At 40.3% G+C, this 20,023-nt stretch overlaps 1 protein-coding gene across 1 annotated transcript in view; it reads right to left on the bottom strand.

Moving 5' to 3' along the window:
- Positions 1-20,023, bottom strand: part of plekho2 (pleckstrin homology domain containing, family O member 2) — a 275,925-nt gene that overhangs the window by 146,709 nt on the left and 109,193 nt on the right. The window contains exon 3 of the mRNA XM_028823815.2: positions 17,853-17,972. Within this exon, the coding sequence (XP_028679648.2) occupies positions 17,853-17,972 (120 nt within the window). The remainder of the gene's footprint in view (positions 1-17,852; positions 17,973-20,023) is intronic.

Raw genomic sequence — 20,023 nt, 5'->3', positions numbered from 1 at the left:
TGTCTGCATGGGTTTCCTCCAGGCGCTCCTGTTTCCTCCCACAGTCCAAAGACATGCAGGTTAGGTGGATTGGCGATTCTAAATTGGCCCTAGTGTGTGCTTGGTGTGTGGGTGTGTTTGTGTGTGTCCTGCGGTGGGTTGGCACCCTGCCCAGCATTGTTTCCTGCCTTGTGCCCTGTGTTGGCTGGGATTGGCTCCAGCAGACCCCCGTGACCCTGTGTTCGGATTCAGCGGGTTGGAAAATGGATGGATGGATGGATATTATTTAGCTTGCTTTCATGTTTATGGAGTGTACAAAATCACAGATTACAGTAAATTAAACATGTAATATCTTTTATTGTTTTTGGATGACTAATGAAATGGATTTATACTTTGTAAAAAGTACAATTTAAAATATCCCTTGCTATATTTACTGAATGACTTTCCAAGACACAAAATATTATTTAATATTCAAAACAGTCCAATTAATATGATTTATGGCAAGAATTGACAGCCTTCGTCCTCAATACTGTTGCATTTGTTTTTGAATTTGACTGGTTTTCCTTATTAGAGGATAAGTTGTTGCATTATAATACTGAGTGTAATGAAATCATGCATGCCCTGCTTCAGTATACAACATCAAGCCAGGACGTTTACTTGCCTTTTCTTTGCAATGTAAGATATCTTTTCCTAAATGTTTTCTCTCTCACTTATTTTAAAAAATAAGGTGAGAAATAACTCAATTAGAATATATTATATGGGAGCAACATTCTTCTCTGTCTTTTGGAATATACTTTTTCCAAAGAAAGCCTGCCATGCATCACAAAGTTCATTCATATATTTGATAGTATGCATCAGGTCATGAAAGATTTTACTGTTTTCCCAGATGCCACTAAGGAAAGACAACAAAAAACAAAGACAGGCATAACAACAGCACTTAATCTTATAAAGTAGTCATTCTGTAAATTCTGCACATGCAATAACTCCACCAACAAGAGCATGAAGCAGTTTGCCACATTGAATCATGCCAAAAGTAGCACTCTACTACAGCAGTTTGTAAATAGGTGTAACATTTTACTTAAGTTCATGTTAAGATATATTCTGAAATATGTAATCAATGTGTTGAAATAAAGAAAAACATGAATGTGCCCTGTGCTACACAAATTGCAAATGCCTATTTGGGTCACCAAAACTAAGGGCAAGGCACTGCCAGCAAAATTTGGCAGAATAAGAAGACTAAAACAATGTCCTGCTCACAACTGAGAGATGTGCATTTCTGTGGTACTGCTGAGCAATTACAAAATCCACACAAGTTTGGAAATTACTACCATTTTATGCACATCCTAGGTATGCAACTCCCTACTTTGGCCCTTCTCCCACACACAGACTCATGGGAGAAAGTGCATACACTTCTCTTCTTGACATGGTCTTAGAACTTGAAGAAAGCAAATAATCATAAGTACAAGCAGCCTTAATAAAGTCTCTAAAAAGGGTTGTTGGGCTCATTCCCCATGATAGCATGAGTAGCTCAGTAATATGGAAGCACCTCTAGAACTGTTGAGTAGAACTGATGCTCTTCCAAATTGAAAGAGACCATTTGAGGTATGCAGTTATGTTACCAACTGGCTCTTCCCACAAGAGCAGCATAAAGCAGGATCCACTGGAGTAAAATCTGGGGCAAACTCAGGACTTGCCAGAGGGACTATAATCTCTCATTTGGCCTAGGAGCACCTGATAATTCCTAAGGAAGTACTGAATAAGGTTGCTGAGGATAACATGGAATGGTCAGCCCAGCTCAGTATATTGTCCTCAGAACCCTAAACAGGATAAGCAGAATGAATTTCATGATGATAACGAGAAATACATAATTAAATATGAACTAACACATAAGACCATAGATGTTTCAGTTACCAATACCAGTTTTGTTTTTGACATTTCTTTCAGCATGCATTTGTGTTTCTGCAAATCACTTTCCTGTGGAAATTCTAAACTTACATTTAGTTTCCTTATTATTACTAATCTCTGCATGAGTAAGTTTGAAGCTAGTTTCACGCTTGTTTTGCTTTAAGTCAGACATGCTTGTCCTTTTTAGGAAAGAAAACGTGAAGTGTTCACAGTTTGCAAAAGAGGCTCTTCCATTGTGGGCTTGAGGGTGATAGGGTGCTAGGGTTAATTTTCCTGCAGAGACGTGAACACAGGTGAGCTGCCTAGATGTCAGGAAAAACTTCAGGAAACTCATAAAAATAAGGTGCAGAGTGGTGGCTCTGTGGCTAAGGATCTGCGCTGGTATCCCGAAGGTTGCCGGTTCGAATCCCCGTCACTGCCAAAAGGCCACTGCTCTGCTGGGCTCTTGAGCAAGGCCCTTAACCTGTAATTGCTCCAGGGGCGCTGTACAATGGCTGACCCTGCGCTCTGACCCCAAGGGGTATGCGAAAACTACCAAATTCCTAATACAAGAAATTGTATAAGGCGAAATAAAGAACAAAAAAAAAAAAAAAAAATGCATGTGATATGACTATGTATGCCATTGCAAATACAATAGTTTCCTTCACTTAAGCAAACAATTTCTAATGTGCTATAACTATAATATATAAACACTATGAATTGTTTATTTGCATGGTTGTTTGCTCTGCTCAGAAGAAAAGGATTTGTGTTGTCTAAGAGGATACTTTATTTACTGAGTGGCATGGCCAGTTTGGAAAAACTGAGAATGAAACTGATGTGGGAGTGGTACTTGATTGTGTCTGGAATTACAGGCTTTTTCAGTTAGGTTAAGGATAGGAAATAGACAATAGGACATCATGATAAAGAGTACCATGGAAATGGTTACTTGTGTAACTGTGTCAGTGATCATAAGCTATCCCTGCAAGACCTATTCCATGTCCCTTGTTTATGGAAGAGGCCCTCAAGTTAGACACTACAGAAGCAGTAGTAAGAGAGCAGGAGGTTTTCAGTAAAATACTGTGGGAAACAACAAAAAAGGCTTTCTGTGTTTTGCAGAGCTCCCTGCAACCTACTGGAGTGGGCAGGTGACCTGAGGGCTGGCTAGCAATGACAGTCTGTTTTACTGGAACACCTTGGTCTGCTAGGAGGAATTCTGGGAGGATGGCTTTGAAATAGTTCTTGGCTCAGGTTAACACCTCTCTTCTTATATATAAACATTGTAAAAGAAGTAGTCCCAACACACGAAAAAAGGTTGGGGGCAGCCACCCGTATATTGTCCCTGGCTGCAATAGGGTATTGAAAACAGGAATGATCTGGTTATTTTGAGTTTCAAGAATGAACTGATGAGGTTTTGGAAAATGGTGGCTTTATAGGTCATGAACCGTGGTGTCATCTGCCCGGAACCGAAAGTGACATCAGTCTGGGCACCAGAACCAGAAGTGATGTTAAATCAGGCAGGTTTTTTTGTATTTGGCCTATAGTGATAAAAGAGGTAGGTTGAGTGCATCCCACCACCCCCTGGCCTCCACTTGGTCAAATCAGCTCCTTCCTAGTCGCATGTGTGTGACAACGTCTACGCATGGAAGTGTGTGGGTCTGTCTTTACGGCCTGCAAATGAGAGGTGGAGTCAGGGTAAGGGCTCCATCTCCAAGGACACAGAAACTCGCTTAGCCACTAATACATAAGCGAGGCCAGCATGTCGGCAAAATGAAACCTCCGAAGAAAGAGACACTCACTTAGCCGCTAATACACAAGCGAGGTGAACACATCAGCAAAACAGTATCCTTTTTACTTTTCCTCCCGCCGCTAATACACAAGCGAGGCGAGCATGTTGGTAAAACAAAACCTCTGAAGAAAGAGACACTCGTTTAGCCGGTAATGCACAAGTGATGCGAGCATGTCAGCAAAACGAAACCTCCTATGAGAGAGATGCCCAGAGTAGTTCCTTTCAATTACCGGACATCTCGACATTTCAATTTTTTTTCTGACAATTTCAATAGTTTCTAGGACCCCGGGCTTTTTACAGCACGGGCTTACACAGCTAGTATGTAATGAAATCCATTTCTTATTTGTATTTTGGTCTGATTGTACTTTTTTGGGTTTAAGATTGGTTCCTAGAGTTCGCACAAGATAATACTGCAGTGCGTATTATGAAAACAACATGAAAGTTGTCAGCCAAAATTATAAGTTAATATCCTAACTTTATGGTTCTCAAAATTACTAAAATTTGTGACTTTGTGTGTGTGTGTGTGTGTGTGTATTATTCTCACTGTTGTTAGAAGACATGCAAGTAAGAACTACATTGTACTATGCATACAAGACAAAAAAACGAACTTGAACTCACAGTCCTGTATCAACAATAATTGCATTTATTTAAATTAACATAACAGAACATTCTCAAACCTTTTTAATCCTATGTATGGCTATAGGATATCTAAATTACACCTATGCAATAAAAAGACTGTAAAATGTAAATGTCAACATGAAAAACTAAAGTTGTATGATTTTGTTACACTGACTATGGAGAAATGACCTGTGGGCCGAATTTGCCAACAGCAAATACAGCAACAAGAGGACTCAAAACAAAGGAAAACAAATTCATGTATGCAGAAAAAAACAGACAAGCCCCCACATTGGCTATCAGATCTCTGCACATAATTGAGGGCAATCAACAGCTGCCAGGTAAGATAAAAGCTGTAAATTTTAGTTTGTATCTCAGAGGTAAGTCCCACAAAGGCACCAGTGAGACAGAGAAAGGCCCTGGAGAACTACTAGGACTGTGTTGCCTTTTTAACAAGTAGAGCAAAAGCTCCCTAATAAACCTGTCCCTTTTGAATCTAAGGAGAATATATGAATACCACAGTCTTCAGGTTAGGGGGATGGGGGGCAAAAGACTATACAGATCCGTCTCTGACTACCAAAAAGAATAGGATCTAGCCTAGGAGTGATTGCTAATATGGAATTTAAAGGCTGCCCTTTATTTAATGTTTTGTAAGGAAAATGAGTGCAACGTTGTAATGCTTTCTAATTGGATGCATTCTCGAATTGATTACTTATTACTGGCAAATTCATATTTTCTACTTGTCATTTCACAGCTGTTGCAAGTTGTTCTCCATTAATTTAGACCTCAACTATCATTAGTGTGACCTGTGGGGGAGCTCACACAGCCCCCAAACCCAACAAATACCAAACAAACTAAAAATATAAGTGAACAAAGGTGTAAAAGGTGCATTATTACAATTGAATAAGAAAAGGTTACAGGACTTAACCTCCAAAGTACAACAGATTAGGCAATAAAGCAACAATGCATCTCTCGACTTCTCCTTCCTTCTGCCAAGTAACCTATTATTCACACTCCATCCCATTCCAAGTTCACTTAAGCAAAGGTCACTGGCCTCTTTTATACCCAATTCCTGGACTACTTCTGAGCTAACTTCAGGTCTCCCCTGAAGTACCTCTGGGTCCTGACCTAGGCCTAACAAAACTCCTGGGGTAGTCTGCCCAGAGCTCCCTATGGTAGTCCCAGGTATCTGTACCACATAGTTGGCCCATTTTTAACCAAAAGACCAGACAAGCCTCCAGCTGCTAGTAGTTACAATGCTAGGGATTGTGGACTCTTCTATTATGCACTCCCTATTGTCCTTCCACTGTATTTACATCCCTTGAATAATTCAATTCATGCTTTTTTTGGCATCTCCACCTGGTATCCTTGCTGGGACAAGGTATAGGTGGCCTACTGTCTGGGATGTGTTCCTATGACTGTTAATACAGGCCCTAACTCCAGTCACCTCTAAATTAGGAATATCTGACTTTTAAAATTTTGAATTCTTTTTACTATAGGCTCCATAAAAAAAACAAAACCTGGTATGGAATGGTTAATATAATACTTCCATGTCAATTACACCTCAATGATACCACTAGAATAACTCAACAGAAGATTTCATAACACAATAGAACTAATTTTACAATAATATACAATCAGGTACATTAACTTACATAATATTTATTATGTACACAAATAAATGTAGAGTAAAATAGTCAGGAAACTGAATCAAGTGAAAAACTTGAATATACTGTACATAACTTAAAACTGGATACATCGGGTAAAACAAATAAAAAAGCCACATAGATAGATAAATTGGTACAAGGGTGGTTTAATGCCTCTCTCCCCAAGGCAACTTTTTATCATTTCTCTTTACCATATGCTATGGTAGAGCAAAAACACTGTCATCTATTACATTTTTGATTGTTTTAGTGTGTGTGTATATATTTCAGTAAATGAAGTTTCTCAAAAACTACTTGTGCAAAAATTTTGCAAATCAATGGGCCTTATCCTATGACTAAACACACCAGGCTGTAAAAATTCAGATTAAATTAAACAATTTAAAAGAGTTGTTCTCGTCCATTATAGGAGATGGACGTCTGAAGCAGAGCTCTGCTAGCAGCAGCTTTATTTTCCCACGTATTTCATATTATTTAGAGGTATCCTGTATTTAACCCGACCAAGGAACTTCCACTACAATATACAAGCATCAGTAACAAGAAGAAAAGTCAGAAAGAACAAGAAAAGAAACATAAAGCTGCATCAAAGTCTGGACAGACATCTGGCCCGAGTGCAAGGTATGGCCTCAAGGAGACTGACCTGGAACAGGCAGACGAATGCGCAGATTTCCTGGGACCCCGCTCCATTGTATCGTCTCCAGTCGAGAGTGAAAATGGGAGCGAAGATGCAAGTGATATAGGTCGAGATGGATCACCAATTTCTGAGGATCATTCGAGACTAGAAAAGGCCCTGCAGGATGTGCTCTCATCTACTCATCGCGAGCCCGCAGAACCTGCTGTAACAGGAAGTGCATTTCCACTCGCGGAGCACAAAATCCGAAACGAGCTGTCCGAACTGAAAGAGATGATCGCTACACTGACCACTGCCATGGCTACGGCCATAAATGAGCTTAAGAAGGATAACAAGAATGAGCTTAATAAGTCTAACATTGAGCTTAAGAAGGATAACAAAGACCGGGAAACGCGTCTATTTAAACGTTTTGATGTGAACTTTAAAAGCATGTTGGAGAAATTAGAGGAACACATCGAAGAAAATAGATCTAAACTGAAAATACTTGCCAACCAGATTAATGACTTTACAGATCAGCTGGATGACGTTAAGCAGGCATTCACGGCTCGAGTTGAAACAGTGGAACAATTGGCGTCTAACGCCAATGAAAAAGCTACAGCTGCGAATTCCGAATGCAAAAAACTCGGAGACAGACTTGCGGCCCTGGAAGATGGGTGCAGAAGAAATAACATAAGAATTGAGGGTATACCTGAGAAACGAGAAAGCTCAAGCCCAGTGAAATTTGCAGTAGAATTACTCTCTAAAATAATTGGAGATGATTTTAAACTCGACATTGAGATAGCAGCAGCTTATCGCATATACAGATCAAGCACCTTTAAACCTAGGTCTTTTATTGTCCACTTCGAGCGATTACGATGTAAGCTTGATGTGATGGCACTTCTCAGACACAAGGAAGAGATTATATTTGAAAATAATCTTACTTGTTGTTTCCCCGACTTCTCACCATTAACAGCTGCAAAACGCCTACTTTAACATTGAAAAGTTGCTACAGAAAGCCGATATCAAATACAGCCTCTTGTATCCCGCCAAACTGAAAGTGGAAGTTCAAGACCAATATTATGTATTTTCAAGCAAGGAGGAAGCTGAAAAGGAACTAAAGAAGCTCTTTCCGACACTCTTTTGAAAGTTAATAAGGAGCCGTATTCTGTCAAGGCATGGGAAGGACCTATCATCTGCTGTCGGTTCCACTTTTAAAGAGACTGGTATTATAATTATACATCCTTTTCTTTACTTCGACATTATATGTTTATGTCTTAATTACAGTTATAGACGTGAGTGTGGAAGTGTGGAAGTAATTAAAGTAGGGTTTTTTATTTTTTTTTTTTACTACCTTAAAGTAGATTGTTTAACATCATACTCTTGGTTTATTGCTACTTCTACTATTACATTACTATTACTATTACATTACTATTACATTTATATTATTACATTATACTATTACATTCGGATTTACTATGCTTATCCTAGACTACTTTTTAAAATCATTCCCAGGGTTCATTCTTTTATTATCTTAATATCTTAAAATTGCTGAAGATTATTTTAAGCTTAAAGACTGTTAATGATTATATTGTCGGCAGATAGTATTTAGAATTCAGCTGCACTAGATATCTCTTTGTTTTAATTGTCAAACGCGCTGCGGGGTGGGGTTTGTTTTGTTTTGGACGTGCTCTGTCTCATTGTATGTCAGAGGACCAGGACATCGCGAAGTGGGATCAAGCCTCATGTGGGGAGGCAAAATGGGGGGGTGGGGGGATAAATGCGGGAGAGAAGGAGAGCAGGCTATATCTAATCTATTCTTCTAATCCTTATAACTATAAATATCAATGCAACAATAGGCTAAAATGCAACAACTCATGGGGAATTTTGAAATTAAGATTAAAACTGCCTCACTACCAGTTAAGACTATAAAATGACATTAAAAACTCAGAATCAATGTCTCCATGATGGGACAGTTAACTTTGTGAGCTGGAATGTTAAAAGGCCTGAATCACGAATTAAAGAGTAAGAAAGTATGCTCTCACCTAACAGGCTTAAACGCGAAAATAGTATTTTTACAGGAGACCCACTTACTAAGCAAGGATCAGTTCAGACTGCAAAAAGACTGGACTGACTAAATGTTCCATTCTAGCTTTATAAAGAAAACTAGAGGGGTGGGAATTCTCATACACAGAACAGTTCCATTTGTAGCATCAGATGTAGTATCTGATCCTGAAGGGAGATATGTGATGGTCATGGGCAACTTATTTAACAGTAAAATGATTTTGATAAATGTTTATGCACCCAATGTTGATGATAAGGAATTCAGGCAAAATCTATTTGCATCCATTCCCAATGTGAACACTCATAAAATTATAATGGCTGGGGACTTTAATTGTGTTTTAAATCCACTCTTAGATAGGACTCCTGTGACGGGGGGGGGCGACATCTAACACTGCAAAGACAATTACACAGTTTTTAACTGACCACAACTTATCAGACCCCTGGAGGTTTCATAACCCAAACTCAATATCATATTCGTTCTACTCACCAGTGCATCATAGCCAATCCAGAAGCTTCAGTTTGTATTAACAACATTTGTTCAGACTACTTTAAGCTAGAACGTGATACCAGACAAGGATGTCCCTGGTCACCAATGCTGTTTGCAATCGCCATTGAACCATTGGCGGTTCACTGTCGAAATTCTTATCAGATAAAGGGGATTATCAGAGAAGGACTGGAACAGAAAATTTCTCTATATGCAGATGATATGGTTTTATATATATCAGACGCAGAAAACACTGTGCCTGCAGTTTTAACAGCACTCACGGAATTTCAAAAGATATCTGGTCTTAGAATTAATCTGAATAAAAGTATACTCATTCCAGTGAATTCACAAGCATATAATATTAGATTGGACACCCTACCTTTTACCATAGCAGATCAGTTTAAATACCTAGGGGTAAATATCACAAGTAAGCATAAAGCTCTTTATCAACAAAATTTTGCCGTCTGTATGGAAAAAATTAAGCAAGACTTGCATAGATGGTCAACCCTTCATCTCACTCTAGCCGGAAGAATTAACGTTGTTAAGATGAATATCCTTCCTAAACTTCTTTTTTTTATTTCAAAACATTCCAATATATATCAATATATAAATATATATATATATATATATTCAACAATAACCTCATTCATTTGGAACTCAAAACACCCACGTATCCGAAGAGAGACCCTACAAAGACCTCAGGCAGAAGGTGGCATGGCTTTACCTAATTTTCAGTTTTATTACTGGGCAGCAAACATACAAGCCATAAAAACCTGAACACAAAAAAGTGAACATACACAGGCTTGGTTCACAATAGAAGTAAAATCCTGTAGTACTTCTTTACACTCCCTGCTCTGCGCTCCAATAAATGCAAGTTATCACAAATATACTAATAACCCAATTGTGCTTTACTCACTCAGAATATGGAACCAATTTAGAAAGCATTTTAAGATGGAAAATATTTTATCCGAGGCACCTCTGCAAGAGAACCACCTCTTTCAACCCTCGCAAACATATCCATATTTTAATACCTGGAAAAGTTTTGGGATTAAAATGCTCAGAGATCTTTATATAGACAACATATTTGCATCTTTTGAACAATTACTTTCCAAATTCAACCTTCCAACTACACATTTCTTTCACTATCTTCAAATTAGAAATTTTGTTAAACAGAAACTGCCCGATTTTCCTCACCTCGTACCCTCCACCATGCTGGAAAAAATACTGCTCAATTTCGAGGAATTAAACACCATTTCCATATTATATAAAATCTTATTAGAGTCCCTACCTTTCAAAGACCCAAGAGGACATTGGGAAGAAGATCTCTTAATCAATATATCAGAAAAGGAGTGGAAGGTAGCAAAGCAGAGAATCCACTTGAGCTCCATATGCGCAAAGCATACAATTATTAAACTCAAAATTATATATCAAGCACATCTGTCTCGCTTAAAGTTGTCCAAAATTTTTCCAGGGCAAGATCCAACCTGCAAACATTGCAATCAAGTTCCAGCCTCACTAGACCACATGTTCTGGACCTGTTCCAAATTAACATCATTCTGGACCAAAATCTTTAAATGCCTATCAGACAGCCTTGGTGTCACAATCCCTCCTAACCCATTAACAGCTGTGTTTGGTGTATTCCCAGATGGGCTTGAAGTGGAGAAGGACAAACAAACTGTAATTGCCTTTACTACACTATTGGCACGTAGACTTATCTTGCTCATCTGGAAGAATCCTAACTCTCCAATTCTAAATCAGTGGGTAATTGATGTTATATACTATTTGAAACTGTAAAAAATCTAATTCTCACTTAGAGGATCTGTGCAGAACCTTTTAAAAACCAGGATCTAATCAATAACATTTTAGAATAAGCTTTTAAAGCACTGAGGGAGCAGATTCTGTCCCCTTTTTTCCATTTTTTTCTCCATTTATCTTTATTCACTTATTAATTCATCTATTTAATTATTTTTACTAGCTTTAAGTTTTACTCTGCTGGCTTGGCTCTCTTTCTCAGGGGTGGGGGTTGATTTGTTTTCAGTCTTATTTTTGTAAAAATTGGTTTATTTGTATGGAATGTTGTGTGATTTCAATAAAATCAATAAAAAAGGGTTGGTCAATTTTTTCAGAAGTTATCATTATACATTGATCTCAGCATTCAGTGCTTGTTTTAAATTTACATTTATTTGCTAGGAAGTAATCAATACAAAAAACACTATTTTCCAACGAAAATTATAATTTTAATAAATTTTCCAGAAACACACAAACATTTATAGACACCATGCTAAAATCAGTTTTTTTCGATGTCTTGAACATTGTACAGTAAGGAACTGAACTTAACTCGATAGTCAATATTTTGACCCCATCACTAAACTTCCATTTTACAGAAATAAAATGTTAAGGACTGAAAGGATTGATTATTGAACCCAGCCACAGGGGATGCCCAAACCAGTGTGTTTCTTTGTGCCAGTCCCAAGCCTGGATAAATGGTGAGGGTTAAGTCAGGAATGGCATCCGATGTAAAATTTTGCCAGATTAATATGCGGACAACAATACAGATTTTCATACTAGATCAGTCGAGGCCCGGGTTAACAACAGCCGCTACAAGTACTGTTAGCCAACAGGGTGCTACTGTTGGCCGAAGAACGAGAAGAGGGGGGAGACGTGCCCACAGGCAGGAAAAGAGGAAGAATGTAAAGAGAGTAGAACTGAGGGTAGGAACATTGAATGTGGCTGAAGAAGTAAAAGAGGGGGCAGACATGTCCGGAGGCAGGAGGAGAGGAAGAAGGTAAAGAGAGTGGAACTGAGGGTAGAAACATTGAATTTTGGCAGTATGACTGGTAAAGGGAGAGAGTTAGCTGATGTGATGGAGAGAAGGAAGGTTGACATGTTGTGTGTGCAAGAGACTAAATGGAAATGGAGTAAGGCCAGGTGGATCGGAGTTGGATTCAAATTGTTCTAACATGGTGTGGATGGGAGGAGAAATGGGGCAGGAGTTATTCTGAAGGAACAGTATGTCAAGACTGTTTTGAAAGTGAAAACAGTGTCAGACAGTTTGATGATTATGAAGCTAGAAATTTAAGGTGTGACGATAAATGCAAGCAAAGCAGTGACTTCGTGCCAGCAAAGCAGTGGGTCCAGATGGAATATCACCCCGACTTCTGAAGGTCTGTGCACTGGAGCTGGGGAGTCCTCTACAGCGCATCTTCAACCTGAGCCTGGAACAGGGGAGAGTCCCCAGGCTTTGGAAAACATCTTGCATCACCCCAGTACCAAAGGTATCACAACCTAGTGAACTGAATGACTTCAGGCCTGTTGCTCTGACATTACATGTGATGAAGACCATGGAGCAGCTGCTGCTTCACCACCTGAGGCCACAGGTCTGCCATGCCCTCGACCCTCTGCAGTTCGCATACCAGGAGAAGGTGGGAGCGGAAGATGCCATCATCTACATGCTACACCGATCCCTCTCCCACTTGGACAGAGGCAGTGGTGCTGTAAGAATTATGTCTCTGGACTTCTCTAGTGCCTTCAACAGCATCCAACCTCTGCTCCTTAGGGACAAGCTGACAGAGATGGGAGTAGATTCATACCTGGTGGCATGGATTGTGAACTATCTTATAGACAGACATCAGTATGTGCGTCTCGGGAACTGCAGATCTGACATTGTGGTCAGGTATTTATAGGTCTGCACCCTCTGCACACAGTCACCTCTGATGATCACAGGGTCCATGAGGGGCCTGGTTCTCCTAAAATCCACCACCAGCTCCTTGGTTTTGCTGGTGTTCAGTTGTAGATAGTTTGAGTCGCATCATTTAACAAAGTCATTGATTAGGCTCCTATACTCCTCCTCCTGCCTACTCCTGATGCAGCCCACGATAGAGGTCGTCAGCGAACTTTTGCACGTGGCAGGATAGAGTTGTATTGGAAGTCCGACGTATATAGGCTGAACAGAACCGGAGAAAGTGCAGTCCCATGCAGCGCTCCTGTGTTGCTGACCACAATGTCAGACCTGCAGTTCCCGAGACGCACATACTGAGGTCTGTTTGTAAGATAGTCCACGATCCATGCCACCAGGTATGAATCTACTCCCATCTCTGTCAGCTTGTCCCTAAAGAGCAGAGGTTGGATGGTGTTGAAGGCACTAGAGAAGTACAGAAACATAATTCTTACAGCACCACTGCCTCTGTCCAAGTGGGAGAGGGATCAGTGTAGCATGTAGATGATGGCATCCTCCGCTCCCACCTTCTCCTGGTATGCGAACTGCAGAGGGTCGAGGGACGTGGCGGACCTATGGCCTCAGGTGGTGAAGCAGCAGCCACACCATGGTCTTCATCACATGTGACGTCAGAGTGACAGGCCAGAAGTCATTCAGCTCAGTAGGACGTGATACCTTTGGGACTGGGGTGATGCAAGATGTTTTCCAAAGCCTGGGGACCCTCCCCTGTTCCAGGCTCAGGTTGAAGATGCGCTGTAGAGGACTCCCCAGCTCCAACGCACAGGCCTTCAGCAGTTGTGGCGATACTCCATCTGGACCCACTGCTTTGCTGGCACAAAGTCTGCTCAGCTCTCTGCTTACCTGGGCTGCTGTAATTGTGGGTGGGGGAAACTCTTTCCTATGCTGTTATCAGCAGAAGGATGGGTGAAGGGTGCAGTACTCCAAGGTGAGAGTGGGTTTGGGTGGTCAAACCTGTTAAAGAAGTTGTTCATCTGGTTTGCTCTCTCCACATCTCTCTCGATGGTGGCACCCCACTTCAAGCTGCAGCCAGATCTTCATCCCATCCCACACTTCCTTCATGCTGTTATTCTGCAACTTCTGCTCCAGCTTTCTCCTGTACTGCTCCTTCGCCGACCTGAGACGGACTCGGAGTTCCTTCTACATGCGCTTGAGCTCATGCTGATCACTGCCTTTAAAGGCCCTTTTCTTCTGGTTCAAAAGGCCCTTGATGTCACTTGTAATGCATAGCTTGTTGTTAGCATAGCAGCGAACTGTTCTTACTGGAACTACAATGTCCATACAGAAGTTGATGTAGTCAGTAGTGCAGTCAACAACCTCCTCAATGTTCTCACTATATGAACCCTGCAGGATATCCCAGTCCATACTTCCAAAGCAGTCTCTCAGAGCCTGCTCTGCCTCAGGGGACCACTTCCTGAATGAGCGTGTGGTTGTAGGTAGCACCCTCACTCTTGGTTTGTAGTGAGGCTGAAGCAGAACCAGGTTATGATCTGCTTTCCCAAGCGCAGGCAGCGGGGTGGCGCTGTACGCGTCTTTAACGTTTGTATACAGTTGGTCAATAGTCCTATTTCCCCAGGTGTTACAATCCACATACTGGGAGAAGGCAGTTTTGTCCAGCGTTGCCCAGCGTCCAGCGTTTTAATGTTTTGTCCAGCGTTTTAAGATTAAGCTTGTTTTTATCAGACAAAATAAAACCATATAGTAAACCATGTAGTGTAGTAAGCTTCCACTAACTTTAAACACATATCCAAACCCATTAAGTGTAGTTTTGTCTGATGGTGACACAAAATTAAACTCTGTAGCTCTTTAGCTATACCATAATTACTAAAACTAAAACTGAAACTGATATAAAAATAATATAGAAATGTCTTTGTAAAATAAAAACTAAATTAAAACTAAAAATAAAATGAAGGAAAACTTAAATTAAACTCAATTTCCAAGTAAGGTCAGAAAAAATATAAAAATAAAAACTAATATAAAAAGGCAAAATTATAATAACCTTGGCTAGATGATGTGGTAATAGTGAATCAGGAAGTGCAACGGATTAGCAAGGAGGAAGTAAGGACAGCTATGAAGAGGATGAAGAATGGAAAGGCTTTTGGTCCAGATAACATACCTCTGGAAGCATGGAAGTGTTTAAGAGAGATGGCAGTGGAGTTTTTAACCAGATTGTTTAATGGAATCTTGGAAAGAGAAAGGATGCCTAAGGAGTGGAGAAGAAGTGTACTGGTATTGATTGTCAAGAATAAGGGGGGCGTGCAGAGCTGTAGGTAACTACAGGGGGTTGAAATTGATATGCCACAGCATGAAGTTATGGGAAAGAATAGTGTTAAGAAGGAAGGTGATGATTAGTGAGCACCAGTATGGTTTCATGCCAGGAAAGACCACAAAAGATGTGATGTTTGCTCTGAAGATGTTGATGGAGAGGTATAGGGAAGGAGTTGCATTGCATCTTTGTGGACCTGCAGAAAGCATATGACAGGGTGCCTCAAGAGGAATTGTGATATTGTATGAGGAAGTCGGGAGTGGCAGAGAAGTATGTAAGAGTGGTACAGGATATTGTGGTGGATTGCCGGCATTTTACTCCGGCCCTCACCCCCAGGAGGAGCCCTCCAGACAGCATGATCGTGCCCAGAGTTCCAGCAGGGCCTCATGGACTTTGTAGTTTGTATACACAGCCCTGCTGGATACCTTGGGGACCACCGGGAGTCGCTGTAGGGGGGCTAGTGGGCTCTTATGTGCCCTATAACCCGGGAGTACGTCACAGTCACGTGACAGGAAGGAACGACGTGCTCCCGGGGTGAAGAAAAGAACTGTTTACCCTGACCCGGAAGGAATACGGACTTGTGGGTATTGGAACAGAGGCACCTCCAGGTCAGGGTGTATAAAAGGACTGTGGGAAAGCCTAGACACTGAGCTGAGCTGGGAGGTAGGGTGGCGAAGTGTCTGGGCGAGGAGGATTGGTTTTGAGAGAGTTTATTGTAGTTTATGAGTGTGGAGTGGAGGGTGCTTTGTGCACAGTATCATTATTTAATAAATAATAGTTATACTTTTATCCAGTGTTCAGAGTGGTACCTGAGGGTGTTAGAGGTGGCTCCACGCCTCTACTGCGACAATATGTACGAGGGAATTGTGAAAGTGGTGAGGTCTGCAGTAGGAGTGACAGATGCATTCAACATGGAGGTGGGATTATATCAGGTATCGGCTCTGAGCCCTTTCTTATTTGCAATGGTGATGGACATTATTAGACAGGAGTCACTGGATTATGATGTTTGCTGATAACATTGAGATATGTAGCGAGAGTAAGGAGCAGGCTGAGGAGACCCTGGAGAGGTGGAGATATGCTTTAGAGGGGAGAGGAATGAAGGTCAGTAGGAACAAGACAGAATACATGTGTGTAAATTAGAGGGAGGTCAGTGGAATGATGAGGATGCAGGGAGTAGAGTTGGCGAAGGTAGATGAGTTTAAATACTTGGAATCAACAGTACAGAGTAATAGGGATTGTGTTTTAGTAAATGGGTGTGCTGCCTGTGTAACTATGTATGGATAAGCAATGGCAAGACAGAACTCTAACACACACAAGGTACACAACAGATTCTGAATTAAAAGATGTACAGTGGAACCTCGGTTTGCGAGTAACTTGGTTTACGAGTGTTTTGCAAGACGAGTAAAAATTTTTAATAAATTTTGACTTGATAAACGAGCGAGGTCTTGAAGTACGAGTAGTATGTATAATCTTTGTTTGCTGAGCATCATGTGATCACAACTGAGCTGATGGTTCTTCTCTCTCTCGCTGCGGGATTGTGGGCAATTGTCTTCTATTTCCCATCTGAGTCGGCATGCCTCACTCATAGTAAACATCTGTACGAGCGTATACTGTTTACTACAGCATTAGCATTGTGACTTTGTGCTCGCTCACGTGTGCTTGTGTGTGTATGTGTGTGTGCTCACGCGCGCGTGTGTGCTGTGACGTGCGAGTCCCTGTCTTGCACACTAAAACACAAAGCTGAGTCTCAGTACTTTAGCAACACCAGTTTTATTCAGCTTGAAACAGACACAGCAGTCAGGCAGGGCCCTGCGCATTTATAATGTTCCTTGTTCCTTGTATCACCCATCGATGGTAGGCGCTTATAGCATGTCCGCGATCTTTTCGGATTCGCTTTTACGGCGAACTGCTACAGTGCTGGGAGACTGAGATTGCTTTGGGACGCTCTTCCGCGTGTCATCCCGTTGGGTGGAATCCCACAAGAATTTAGAAACTCACTCACACCAGCTATGATTCTTTTCAAAGGTAAAGTGCAGGTTAATTTGTTTTATGTATTTTTACTTTATATTTAATTGTAATATATTTTATTGTTTTAATCATTTTTATATGAATAGTTTTGGGTTATGGAACAAATCATCTGAGTTTCCATTATTTCTTATGGGGAAATTCACTTTTATATACAAGTGCTTTGGACTACGAGCACGTTTCTGGAACAAATTATGCACGCAAACCGAGGTTTCACTGTATATTGCTTTTTATGTACAATATATGTTTTCTTTATTTTGTACATGTTACTGTTTTAACAATTCATTCCATTGTAACATGCTCTACAAGATGGATGTAACAAGTATTTGGTATGCCACAATTGGAATGTGATGCAATATATTATCTGCATACAAACATATCTTCAGATTCTTTGTAACAAACTAAGGGAGTGAGTAAAGGACTTGAGACACTGCAACATTTAGCAACTAGCTGAAATGTGTATATACTAGATTGGTAGCTAACATTAGATTTCATAATATAGATTCACATGAAAAATACCAAAATGTTATGGAAAAAGAATGTTCATCAATATATGCACAAAAATAATGTTTGAATGTATAATATGTCATAGGTAAGTATAACACATTGTGCTTGCCAGCTGCATCCCGTTTCAAAGAGAACCTTTAACTAATTGAAACATAATTGACTAGTGGATGGCAGTGACCATAAAGGTCCCTGCATGACCAGCCCACTTCATCTGGAAATGTTTAAAAGAAATCCATATTACCTTATTTCCAGGTTTCAAACATCGAATCAAGATAAAGCGATTCTTTTTAAAAGTACTTCGGAGTTCATGACACTTATCATAGTTATCCAAGCAAATTTTTTCAATTAAGTCTTTTTCTTCCTATACAAAAAAAAAAAAAGAAAAATCAAAGTGACAATTTTATAAAGAGCAGTTGAAAGCAATTGACAAAATTACCACATGAAAATGTAGGACTGGCAACTGTTAGAATGCTGCAAAACATGGAGCATACTCAATGACCTAATTCATAAATGCTGTCAAAAAACACAAAACAATACAAGTACAAAAACAATACAAATACAACAAAACAAGAACTCTTACCCCCTACAGCTCTTAAAAGAAATACATTCAACATCAAAACACATTTAATAAAAATTATAAACACACCTTGCTGTTTCCCTTATCTGTAATAAATCTTAATAAGTTAATTTCTTTTGTTTGTTATTTTCATAACCGACTAGTTTAAAGTTTAATCATTTTATACATTGCTTGCATTTTGAATTAACAAAATATGAGTGTGCATCTTCTATTATGGTCATAGCAACTGGACGTGATGAACCTGTCAAGTTGCATTTTCTATCTGCATCCTGTTATCTTTCCACGCATTTGAAAAAGTGGCTTGTGATGAAAAGAAACAGACCTTTGTTTATTCAACTAATGTCATTAAATAATGTAAATGTAATGCTGAAATTTGCTACACCTTTAATTTTAAGTAAACTGATGCGGGTTTTGGGGCATTTTATGCTTCTTTAGATAGAAGTATTTTAGAACTAAAATAATTCCTTCCATAGATTCCACTTACTGAAATTCAGGTTTGGAGGCAAAGCTTATCTTGCCAACATTGGGTGTAACCCTGACTATGGCACCAATCCATCATAGGGCACACTAACATATACAGACTGTCACTCCCTCATACAGGGTGTGGGAGGTTCAGCCCAGACACAACCAAACGGACACCAAACGTTCATAAAAAACACACGTTTATTAGGATTGGTACCACAAGTTCAAATCCCGTACACACACAGTGTTCCCAACACCACACCACCCTTAACACAGGCCTTCTTATCAAATGTCCATGGGCCGCCTTTCCTCTCCTCACGGGAGCTTCGTCCTGCTCCCACTCCCGACTCTAGCTCCCCGATTGTAGGGAGGCGGCCCCTTTTATCTCCACCCGAATGTGCTCCAGGTGCTTGATGATGTCCTTCTGGCAGCACTTTCTGGTGTGGTGGAAGTGCTGCTTTTACACCCGGAAGCACTCTGGGCATCACTGGAAGAATCTTCCTCCACCATCCCAGGTGTGGTGGAAGTGAATGTTTCCCAGGCTCCACGACACTCAGGGTGCCCCCTGGTGGTGGCCATGAGCCCCAATGGGCTTGAGCCTCCTTGCTCCTTTCCCGCGGTCCCCTCAACATCCAGGGCGGTTGCCCCCTGGTGGCCCGGGGGACGTATAAGCCACCTCCCGGTCCTTCCAGGCGTCCCGGCTAGGTCTGACCCCCGGCCGCCTGTGACAAGGGCTAAGTTAGAAGCACAAATTAACCTGGAAATCATGACTTTGGGAGATAAACTGGAATACTAGACGAGAAATTCACGTAGACACTAATAATGCCTAGGTTGGGAATCAATGCCAGGACATTGCAATACCATCCAAACTAGTTTACTAAACACTAAAAACAAAAATAATTTAATTGTGATTCCTGGCCAGTTGATATATGTCTTATTTTCAGATTTTCTGTCAAAAACATAGCTGTATTTTAAAATTAACTTTTTAGCATTGACTGATTTATATTAATCCATGATTGCACCCATAAACAGTGTAGGATAAATTACATACCTTTTATTATAAACACAACAAAAGACCTCTGCTTACAAAGTTGTGTAGATAATTTCATAACAGTTATCTAAATGAGTTGCTTAAATTGTGGTCTAATAACACCATAATAACATAAGGAACATTTATGTAACTATTTAGTAAACCATTCAGCTTAAACCAGCTTATCAAAAAAAAGTACCGTACAAAAGTCAAATAACAAAATAGCATGGATAAACAGCATCCACTTTTTTTTGTCTAAACACTAAGTCACATAACAGAACGGAACGGTAACAGAAGAGATGCTCCTCTTTCTGATGTATTGTGTTTTACATACTAAAACAGA

Source organism: Erpetoichthys calabaricus, chromosome 17 (genome assembly GCF_900747795.2).
Source record: "Erpetoichthys calabaricus chromosome 17, fErpCal1.3, whole genome shotgun sequence".
NCBI lineage: Eukaryota > Metazoa > Chordata > Cladistia > Polypteriformes > Polypteridae > Erpetoichthys > Erpetoichthys calabaricus.
The sequence above is the reverse complement of the archived record's forward strand: the minus strand, read 5'-3'. Positions and strand labels throughout refer to the sequence as shown.